Source organism: Meleagris gallopavo, chromosome 3 (genome assembly GCF_000146605.3).
Source record: "Meleagris gallopavo isolate NT-WF06-2002-E0010 breed Aviagen turkey brand Nicholas breeding stock chromosome 3, Turkey_5.1, whole genome shotgun sequence".
NCBI classification, from domain to species: Eukaryota; Metazoa; Chordata; class Aves; order Galliformes; family Phasianidae; genus Meleagris; species Meleagris gallopavo.
In genome coordinates, this window is record NC_015013.2 from 82,280,539 (window position 1) to 82,291,709 (window position 11,171).

General features: G+C 42.6%; 1 protein-coding gene across 2 annotated transcripts; it reads left to right on the top strand.

Annotated features, from left to right (window-relative positions):
* Positions 1 to 201: 201 nt before the first annotated feature.
* Positions 202 to 10,932, top strand: WDYHV1 (WDYHV motif containing 1). Of its 2 annotated transcripts, XR_793086.3 has the most exons (7): positions 202 to 348; positions 538 to 637; positions 1,100 to 1,150; positions 3,023 to 3,171; positions 3,605 to 3,729; positions 9,321 to 9,548; positions 10,653 to 10,775. XR_793086.3 is itself a non-coding variant. In XM_003205261.4 (6 exons), the coding sequence occupies exons 1-6, from the start codon at positions 272 to 274 to the stop codon at positions 10,784 to 10,786; spliced, it is 636 nt and encodes a 211-aa protein (XP_003205309.1). In that variant the 5' UTR covers positions 205 to 271; the 3' UTR covers positions 10,787 to 10,932. The 2 variants fall into 2 exon arrangements, 1 of the variants encoding a protein (XP_003205309.1); XM_003205261.4 differs by lacking the exon at positions 9,321 to 9,548 and having other exon boundaries at positions 205 to 348; positions 10,653 to 10,932.
* The last annotated feature ends 239 nt before the right edge of the window (positions 10,933 to 11,171 follow it).

The following is an 11,171-nucleotide window of genomic DNA, read 5'->3' on the forward strand; positions in this document are numbered from 1 at the left end:
TTCGGAGGCTCGCTGAATTCGCTCTGCCCGCGGCCTCTTTTTCCTCCGGCCGCGAGTCCCAGCCCGCCTAGCGGAAGGACACGCGCGTCGCGCTGCGTCAATTTGAGTTTCGGCGCGGAAACGCCGCCGCGCGCCACTCGGGCGCCACGGGATTGGCTGAGCGAAGCGCTCCGCTAGCAGGGGGCGTGGCTTCCAACAGGGGGCGTGGCTTCCAGTAGGGGGCGTGGCTTCCAGCAGAGGGCGGGTGCTGTGCCGCCGGGTGGGCCCGGCCATGGCGCGGCCGTCTCCGTCCTCCTACCTGGCGGCGGTGCCTCCTCGGGCTGCCTGCGTCTACACCAGCTGCTACTGGTAAGGGTAGAGCCGGGAAAGGTCCCGAGGACGGGAGGTGGTCGCAGTATGGCGGCGGGCGGGGCAGTGTGTGGCAACGACGGTGTGCGGCAGTGGGGCCGCGTGAGGTGGGGAACCGCCCACAGCGGAGTTGGGTCTGTTGGGAATGTGGGAAGGAGAAGTAAAAACGCCGCCCTTGGTGTTTTACAGCGAAGAGAACGTGTGGAAGCTCTGCGAGTGCATCAGGAGCCAGGATCGCTACCCTCTGGAAGAGTTCTATGCTGTTTTCATATCCAACGATAGGAGGATGGTGAGCGGTCGCGGTCTGAATGTGGTGGAGGCCGTGAAGCCCCGCCTGGGGGCTCCGCCGCACCCTTATGCCACAGCCTTTAAGCCTCCAGCGCTGTGGAGATGTGACCCCTGGCATTTCCGACCCCTGCCTGGCCTGGGGGGACCTACGGCCCTTTGGAATCAGCCCATCCAGGGTTAGGTGTGTTCGGGTCTCCCACTGTGAGATGTGATTGTCTGATGTGCTTGGGGTAAAGGGGAGAAGCGTGGTGACCCCATAAGTGGTGGGGAAACCCTGCCTTGTCACCTGGAAGTTGAGAGGAGTGGTGAGATAGGAGCATCAGATACTGTTCTAAACCATGCTAAGAGATAGGAGCTAGCAAAAATGTCCTGCCTGCAGCAGTGAGAGAAGGCAGTGCAGTGGATCATTGAGATTCATCTGCACGGAGTTGCAGTGTTTCATTTCAAATCACTTAACTTTCAGATTCCACTCTGGAAACAGAAATCAGGGCATGGAGATGAACCTGTTGTCTGGGTAAGGCTTTCTGTTTTTTTCTTTTTTGGTATTTAATAGCATGTTTGATAATTGACATTTGCACAACCATATGTGGGCAGTGTTATCTATATTTCCTGTAACATCTGCGTATCAGTAAAATAGTTTTTTACTGTGCAGACAGATGACTACTGGTTGCCCAGAGGCTGTGGAGTCTCCTCCTTAGAGATCTCCGAAAGTCTCTTGGATGTGGACCTGTGCATCGTGCTCTGGGTATCCCTGCTGTAGTTGTGCCACATGGACACTGAGGTCCCTGCAGCTTCAGACACTCCACAGTTCTGTATCAACATTTATTATTTTTCTGCAGCAGATTTATTAAGAGCCTAAGTCCAATGCTCCTTTTTATTGCTCATAGGAAAATAACAGTGAGCCACAAATCTACAAGTGACAGACCTTAACTTCAGTAAGAATGCATAACAAATCTGTGAAAATTCTGGATTTGTTGGGGCCACCAGTTCTGTAGAATCTGTAGTAGAAGTCTGTATTTGTAAGTAAAAGATGGATAAAATACCTACATAGGCTTTACATAGGATTGGAAAATGTAAGCATTACATGTCTTCAAGATTTGGCATGTAAACTGCCCTGTAAGTGGTGTCTTTGGAGTGTAGTTTGGTTGGTGAATGCAGTTCAGTAGTTGCCTCTATGGAATCTCTTTTACCTATGCAACATTACAGAGTTATTCCACTAAAAAATCCACTCAGTTTTGTGTGGTAGTGTGTTTCTGAAATTTAGCAAAAAATATTTACAAGCTTCCTAATTGCAATTGCAGAATCATTAATTCTCTCCGAAAATATTTATGATACTTCAGTGGACTTTCAGTGGCATTTCACAGAATGGCGTGGGTGGGATGGGACCTCACGACTCTAGTTTTGAGCAAATTTGCTTGTGTTGGAATATGAGCCCTAGATAGCTGAGAAGTGATGGGTTTAGTCTCAGACTTGTGTAACTCCCCCATATTGCAGAGTGGATGTCTCTCTCGACACAGGTTGAGATGAACCCTAGAAGAATAAATTCCCCAGTACTTATTAAAAAGAGATTTGCATGAGACTTTAAATGTAGAAAGAGTGAAGCCTTCTGGCAACAGAAATCTTAGATCTTACACAGCCCATCTAATGCAGGGAAGAAGTAGTTGGCATTTACTTACAAAAGCTTGTCTTTTAAAAAGGAGGGTTGATCGCTGAACCAGGCAGCAGCCCAAATCAGCTTGAGCTCAGATGGAGTTTTTGTAAAGCTTGTAGTTAATTTTTTCGTTTACTTTGTAATAGACTTTTCTAAATGTTGTTTTTGTGTACAGTTGCATAGGTAGATTGGTCTGTGAAAATAGCTTGCCTGAGATCTTATTCATTCATTTCTCAGCCCTTTGTGCTTAGGGTTGTTCAATATCGAGTGTCAAAAGACAGAGCTTCAAACTTCTTGTGAGTGGATTTAGTGTTCTCTGTAGTAAACTGCTAACTACCTTCAGTTTAACTGTGGAAAGCTGCAGTGTAAGTAACAGACAATGTAAGTAACTCCAGTTTCTCTAAGCCTCTACCATGCCTGTGTTACTTATGTGTTAAGGAATAAAATAACTGGTATAAGGAGTAGTTTAGCTTTAGTTTGGCTGTCCAGGCTTAAATCAAAGGAGGCTGTAAAGAAATGGGAAGAACACCAAGGTTTACTGAGGAGTAACAAGGGTGAGGTGCCATTAGGAATCCTCTACTTCCGGTGGCAGCGGTGTCTGGGCCTAAATTTCAACGACAGAAATGATGTAAAGAAAAGGAGTTGTAGCTTCTGCTTCTAGAAGAATCTTTTTTTTTCCTCTCTCTTTCAGTTTCTGATAAACAACTGTTTAAATGATGAAATTCTTCTTCTCAGGACTACCATGTTATCCTGCTTCACGTTCCGGGTGGAGAGCAGAACTTCATTTATGACCTTGACACTGTGTTGCCATTTCCGTGTCCTTTTGAGATGTACAGCGCAGAGGCCTTTAGGCCGGATGACAGCCTTCATCCAGAATTTCACAGGTGCTGACAAAAAAAATAAAGACCATGGATGGTATTTCCTGGAGACTAAGTTGAAGTTCTGTCTGTGGATAGACAGTGATAGAAGTTTCCGCTATATTTCAGGAAACTAAATGCACTGCATTATGTCTCTAAAGCTCTTTATCTAGGAGTTGCCATCTTTTAGTTATCAAAAGCCCTTCTCTTCCCTGCTTTAGTTTCTTGGGAGCTAGTTTGCTGCTTGGCACGTTTGTGAGTTAAGTATTTAACTAAATTAATGCTGTTCAAGAGAAAGAAGGGCTCTTGTTCAGAATGCCTAATTAATAGCTGTGACTAACAAATACGTGACAGTGGTATTATATGCACACATCATTTGATACAACTTTTCATCATTTTAATATTATTTATTTATTTGATGCATTTATTTGATTTTTTTCATTATTTCATTATTGTTTAGGAAGATCAGAATGATTCGAGCAGATTTGTACTTGAAGACATTTGCTTCAGACAGATCTCATATGAAGGATGCACATGGGAAATGGCAGAAACCTCCTCCTTCATACCCTTGCATTGAAACTGCTGGTAAGATGACAGAGTTGTGAAGCATTTGTCTTTTCTGAACACACAGAGTCTAGCATGCCTCCTGGCAGTTACCATTGTCAAACATTAATTACTCAGTTTTCATAAACAGAGCAGAGAAGAGTGGTTTTGTGCTATCATTACAATAGGGAGATGAAAGAAAGGCCCACATAAGATGTTGAAGTTTCTCTACCAGATGAATAGACCTAAGGATGCTTCGAAGGCAAATGGGCAAGTCAGCCAATTCTTCCCCAGGCACTGAGTGTTTAGATAATAGCCTGTGGTCCAAGCACAGAAATAAAGAGTTGCCATCTCTTCTATTCTATATGGATTCTTAAGCCATACTTTCCACACAGCATGTCAGCTTACACTAAACACGTTTGCCAGGCTGGCTTTATATTTTCTCTCATTTTGTTCCCAGATGGAGAAAAGCATAAAGTTTAGTTTTAAAAGAGTTTCTGTTGTGTGTGTTTGGTTTTGCTCTTTCTGCTTTTTAAATAATGCAGTGCTATATATTAGAGAAGGTAGGGCCAAACAAATACATTTTGTATTTAGGGGTAAGTTTATTATAGTTTTAAGCTGCAGGGAACTTAATTCATAATCTTTGCATTGGCTTCTAAGAAAGTTTTGTGTTTCAAACTAAATATAAATTATGAATGGGCATGAGAGCACAGATATCATTTCATGGAGCTTTAGGTGTTTTTGGACATTCCAGGTTATAAAGCATCTCAAACCCTGTCTTAGTCCTTCTTTTCAGAAAAATGATATGCAGAGATGAGATTGGAAGCAGAGAATGCCTGACCTAGGCTGCAGTGCATGCTTCACTGCTAACTGAAGCCTCTTAGGTACTGAGGGCTTTTTGCCTGTGGAAACCTTATTGTTGTGATAGACACTAATGAAGGTGTGATGAGTGTAGACCAGGCCAGACTGGAAAGAGATGAAAACTCCCACTCAGGTTAAAATATTGGTGCACTAAGAACAGTTGTAAAATGATCCAAGCAGTTGTAGATATACCTCCAGCTGTAATGAATGACTCTGTAGCTACAAACCCTGTAACTCCCCTCTGGACTGCATGGCTGAGCTTTGCTTTACTGATAAACAACAGCCACATGGTATCAGCCAACCTCCAGATTGTCTCTGTGATGTTGGTAGAAACTTAAAGGTATATGGATCTTCATTCCTTCTATTCTTCATTCCTTAGTCTGTACCTTACTTAAGGAACATTCACAAGTCATCTAGTCAGGCTCCTGCTCTAAGGAGGTGTAATGAGATCAGCATTCTTTAGGGCTTTCTAGTCTAGTCCTGAGCAATGCCAGGGACGGAGGCTGCAACACCTCTCTAGGCACAGTGTTCTAGTATTTGACCACAGTCATGGAAAAATAATACATGTATATTTTTCCTAGTATGTAATTGGAATTTCCCATGTTCCCTGGTGAGTTGTGTTGCCAGACTCCTTTGAGAAGGCTCTGGGTCCATCACTATCCTCTAATCCATTACCTGTACACAGCAGTACCTCCTTCATCTTCTCTGTTGAAGGCTGATCAGGTCTTGTTCTCTCAGCCTTTCCTCAAATGACGTGTTCTCCAGGTCTCAACAAACTTGACCAGAAGTCAGTGAGGAGTTTAGGTCTAACAACTGTAGAGCATGTGCCTAACTTGTAGTGAAATCCTAGCCTTGTGCTTCGGTGATGCAGTTCAGTAGATCAGCAGGCATCCTGCAGAACAACATGGAGGTTTAGAAAACATTACTGCCAACATGGGGAACCAGTAATTTCTTCCTCTAGAGACTGGTAAAGAAATAATTTCTCAGCATAGTTTATCAGGCATAAAATACCTTTTTTTAATCTTGTTTGAAAACTGTGTGGCTGACCTTTTGTTACCACAAAAGAGCCTGAAATATTAATGTTGACATCCATGCCAAATTCCATTGCGGATAATTGTTTTCTCCCACCATTTCACTTAGACTACTCTGCTTTCCATGTTAATTTGTGATTGTGTAGATTAAATTGCTCACATTTCACGTTAGAAATGACTTCAATTTAATGGCTGACAGAATTGGCTGCATATATTGTTTTAGTGTCAGTTTATTTGTGAAGCATATCAAGATCAGAGCATTATATTTTTCTTTGTTATTGTGTGGCTGTCATTTAGAGAAGCTGCACTTCTAAGCTCTTGAGAAGATGATTACAAAGGCACGCAAGATTTTTATACTGCTTCTGTTTGATATGTGTCTTTGATGTTGAACAAGGGCTTTTTAAAAAGAAGTTAAGGATTATTTAAAAACAAAAAACAACCAAACCCACAAAAACACAAAAAAAGTAAAAAAGCAACCCAGACTCTCATCACATCTCATCACATGCTAATGCAATTTGTTTTTGCAGCTGGCTCTGCCCTACTCATTTGCAGAGCTAGGCTTGTGTGTGTCCTTTTGACTGTGCTCTGGCCTCTGCTGTGAGTGCCAGGTGAAGCTGCTTAAGCAAATTGGTGAGCTGCACACACAGTGCTTTCTCACCCAGTTTTATGCCCCAAGCAGTTCTGCTGGAATCCTCATGCTTGAGCTGTAGCAGACTGCTCTGCCCTGTTCCACCTGAATGCCAGTGGCTTCCTACTGGAAGAAGACAGAAGAGCCTGGTATTTTTTCTTTTTTTTTCTTTTTTTTTTCTTTTTTTTTTTGTTGAACAAGAAATGATTTAAGGCACAGATTCATCATTCTTGGGCTCTCTAACCCAGCCTGGTGTTCTCTCTTGCATCTTCCCTCTACAAATTAAAGAGGTCTGCTTACCTTATGGGTCCTGATGAGATCAGCGCTCCTTACTGCAAGCCCATGTAAAACACAGCTTGCACAGTGCTTTTCACAATTACTCAGAACAGATGGTTTTACAGCTTGTGTACAACTGTTAACATCGCTCTTAACACTGAAAACCTTGTTTGAATTTCAGTACTCCCCAAGTGTGTGATAGCACATGTGAGGATTGATTTCCAAAGGCTTTTTTTCCTTTCTAGTTTTGAAGGTAATGTAAGTAGGACAGTTGAGAAATTCTGGAAGTGCTTTGTTGCTTATCTGTGCAACAGGCAGGCTGCTAGACAGACGCCAGGCAGATGTCTGCCATTTCTGCCTTTCTCTGCCAAAGGGGTCAGGGAAAAAAAAAAAAAAGACCACTATGAACATAAGTAGCTCATATGCACTATAACCCTTAGTTCCTCTCATTTGAGATTAGAAAGAAAGACATCGAGGCCTTTGAGCGTGTCCACAGAAGGGCAAGGAGGCTGGTGAGGGGTCTGGAGGACAGATCTTACCAGGAATGGCTGAGAGAGCTGGGATTGTTCAGTCATAGAAGAGGAGGCTCAGAGGATACCTTATTGCTCTCTACAACTGCCTAAAAGGAGGTTGTGGTGATGTGGGGGTTGGCCTCTTCTCCCAGGTAGCAGCGACAGGATGAGAGGTAATGGCCTCAAGTTGTGCTGGGGAGGTTCAGGTTGGATGTTAGGAAAAAAATTCTTCTCCTTAAGAGTGGTCAGGTGCTGGCACAGGCTGCCTAGGGGATTGGTGGAGTCACTGTCTCTGGTGGTGTTCAAGAAATGTTTAGGTGTTGTTCTGAGGGACATGGTTTAAAGGGGAAGTATTGGCAGTAGGTGATTGGACTGAATGATCTGAGAGATCTTTTCCAGCCTTGGTGACTCTGTAATTCTATTCTGTGAAAATTTGGATCTGTCAAGCTAGGCCCTTACTTCATGAGCTTTTGCACAAATAAAGAATCAAGCAGGATAGTCAGTAAAAGTACAACTAAGAACAGAAATTTTGTAGTAATGGGGGTGGCTTACTGAAGTTACGCAGCTTTCTGTGAACCTTGGAGGCTTTGGTTCAGTCTTGCTCACCCCCCAAGTAGTACTTGAGCAGCTGTTGTGCAGAGCAAGTCCCGTGTCTGGGAGCCAAGCCTCGGCTGCAGCACCACCTTCTGCCTCCTGTCAGCAGAAGCCACAAGTATATCTTGGCTAATATGCTAACTGATAGTCAACAGTCTATTTTTTTATTTTTTATTTTTTTTGTCCCTGCTTGGGGAAAAACTGTCAGGTTTCATTAAAAAAAAAAAAAAAAGAACCTATGCAAGAATTCCAGGATGCATCAGTTAGGTCTTACTGACTGTGAACAAAGTTGTTTTGGTCAAAGAGGAACTGCTAACTTTGTTCATGCACAAATGCAAACGAGCATGATGCATACAGCATCTGAGGAGGACTGTGAGTGTAATATAAATCTCAACAATACATATTTTTAAAAAGCTGTGCTGCTCTTGACTTTGTGTAAATCTTACGTAAAACATGCAGCTCCTTGCTTCTGCAGAGGAATCCTCTTGGTTTGTCAGCTGTTGCATCCAGATGTCCCATTTGTAAATTCTGCTGTGTATCATTCTTTTATCTGCCTCAGGAAAAGGACTTTCTGTTGTTCTCATGTGTTTTTTGCTGGGCTGCTTCCAAAAGCTGTAAGGTCTAACATAACATGCATGGCATTCAGAGATAACATATGAATAATAAGAATTTTTATCTCCTGAAATGAATAAAACATGAGTCTGTTTTCCGATGGATAGTTGTCATATTGCTTCAGTGCCACCTGCTGGTTGGTTCTTGGACCATCCATTGCTGACAGGAGGATTCTTGTTTGTTGGTTAAAGCAGCTCTTCCTTTTATTAAACTTCTGTGACAGACAGTTTTGCTCTGCCACAGTCCTTCTGAATGCAAGAGAATATTTCACTTCCTAGAGATGTTGTGACAGCCACTTTCAAGTTACTAACAGCAGCAGCTGTGTTTGAAACTCCTGGAACAATCCCTTTTGGGCTTCTTTACTATTCTCAGAATGTTATCACAAAATTATTATTCTACAAAGTGCACATAAAACAGGGAATTACTTATCCTTCAAATCTTAAACCATATGAGTAATCAAATCCATTTTAAAATAAAAGCATCTGGAAAGAAAAGACAAGCTGAGAATTGGAAAATAAGCTTAGCAGTTTACCCATGAGCAGGAGCTGTTATCCTCTGCTAATTGTTCTTGAGCTACAACAGCAAATTGCTGGGCTTGTGCTAGTTTAAATCATCACATAATTAGGCAGAAAGTTGCCCTCTTCTCTTCTTTGGAAGCATCCATGCTTGGCTGGATGAGAGGATTTTTAATGTGCAAAGCCCAAAAAGACTTTAAACAAGAAAACGGTGGATTTAGGAGCCAGACCTTACAATTGGTGAGAGCTTGGATTCAGCGAGTTGCAAAGCCATCGTGGTGTAGGTGTGGTGCAAAGAAGAGAGCTGGGTGATGGCTGGCACCGCTGAGCTTGGGCTTCCCAGGCATCCTCTCTTCCTCACTTGTGCCTCATAATGGTAAGCCTAGTTATGTGAGGTTTTTGCAGCTGAAGCAGGTTACATCCTAGGATTTTCTAATCCATTCATTAGGGCCTACTCTGGTTTGGTTCTTAATCCTAAAGTGTGTGCATGAATCATCCTTGTTAAAATAAATACTTAAATGTGACAGAAAAGCTGTAACAATAAATCCATGTGCACCCCACTCTGTTCTTTAAACTCAATCTCTTTTAATATGTATTTTAAAAGGTTATTTTCACAGCTTGTCAATGAGAACATACAGTAACAAGCCCACAGATAGGAAATCTCTGATCAGTATGGTTCTGAGTCAGCACAGGATGCTTGTTGTACCAGATCAACTCTGGAAAAAGGATACACAAGGCGTCTAAACCCAAACTGCAGATCAGCACGTTTCACTGAGCACTCTGGGATCTGCAACTGGGACAGAATGGTTTCTACCTTTCCTGCTGAGGTCAGGTGAGAGAAAATCCCAGGCAAAAGGCAGTCATGGTTACTTTTCTCTCAAAAACATGGCAACTAACCTTTCCCCTTCTGACCTCCTTCAGTGGTTCGGGAGTTAAAAATAAGTAAAATACAAAGTGTTTGCCCCCAACCAGCCTGAGCATCCCTCTTGGCTACAGGTGGGTCTCTGTCAGATATTTCATCCTGTCCACATGGCACGGCCTTGCAGCAGGCAGAAAGCTCAGGGCTAGAAGGAACACAAACAAATGTAAGCAGCCTGAGAAGTAACAGATTCTGGGTTTGCCAAGGGTCTAATCGCTTCTGAAGCACATAAAGCAGCTCTGGATCTGCTGCTGTGACCCAATTCCTTCGTTGCAAAGGGTCCCTGATTCATCTGAGTTTGGTTCAGGACATTGTGGGGAAATATCTCCTCTGCCTTTGAGTAGTTGGGATTTTATGAATGCAGAGATCAGTAGGTGCCTGTTGCATTGCAATTGCCTGCTTTAGTTGTTATTTGTGCTACAGTTCTCTGACACTCAACCTTTTTAGGCTGCTGTTGGAGGGAAAAATCTTTGTCATGCATACTGTTCTATGACTAATGATACTTACTGATCAGGTAATGCCATTATTGATTATTGCTACAGACAGAGGGAGGGGTCAGGGGCAAATCAGAGAATCACTGAATTGTAGGGGTTGGAAGTCCCTTCATCTGGAGATCATCTGTTCCAAACCCCTGCTGAAGCAGGCCCCTTCAGTAGTAATGTAGAAATGCATCAGAGTGGGTTTGAATATCTCCAGGGTAAGAGACTCCACAACACCATTGGGCAGCTTGTTCCAGTGCTCTGTACCCTCTAAGTAAAGAAGTTTTTTCTCATGTTTGTTTGGAACGTCTGTGTTCTGGATTGTGCCTGTTGGTGCGGTGTTACAGATGCTGGGTACAGACGTTCTTGCAGTACTGCACAACTTGCAGAATGTTGCTGGACTGCTGCTCAGCAGATGTGCTCTGAACTCTGCCTTTTTAAACTCAGCTTTCAATGTTTTGTTCCGTGGGATTTTCATTACAGCTGCTACTGAAGCTGAATCAGGAACTTCAATTTCACTCTTCTGCTTCTCTTTTAGATTCCAAGATGAACTTAGATGATTTCATCAGTATGAATCCCAAAGTGGGATGGGGCTCAGTGTTCCCCTTAGTGGACTTTGTGTATCGATTTGGCAGACAGACTGATTGCAGCCCTTCCTTGAAAGGACAGTGAAGTAAACAAAGAAGGTGTCTCTGCTTTAATTTTGAGTCGGTTTGTTTTGTTTTGCTGCTCTTACAGTATATTTATGAACGGTTTATATTTCTTTATATGGAATAATTATCTGGGGAAATCAAATAAAGCCTTTTGTTTTGTAAGAATGAACTTGTTTGTTTTTTAATATATCAAATCAGAGGTAGACATCACATTATAAACATATTGCTTTTCCACCTACTTTGCCCAAAAAAAACACTGTGGGGAAAAAAAAAAAACTTTTGGAAAAATATGCCTGAACTACTGCACAGTGTAGCTCAGCATGCTGAATGTTACCATGCTTAAGAAGTGAGGATCAGTATATTTTCTTCATTATTTCTGTCACTTAGATAAATTGACCTGGTGC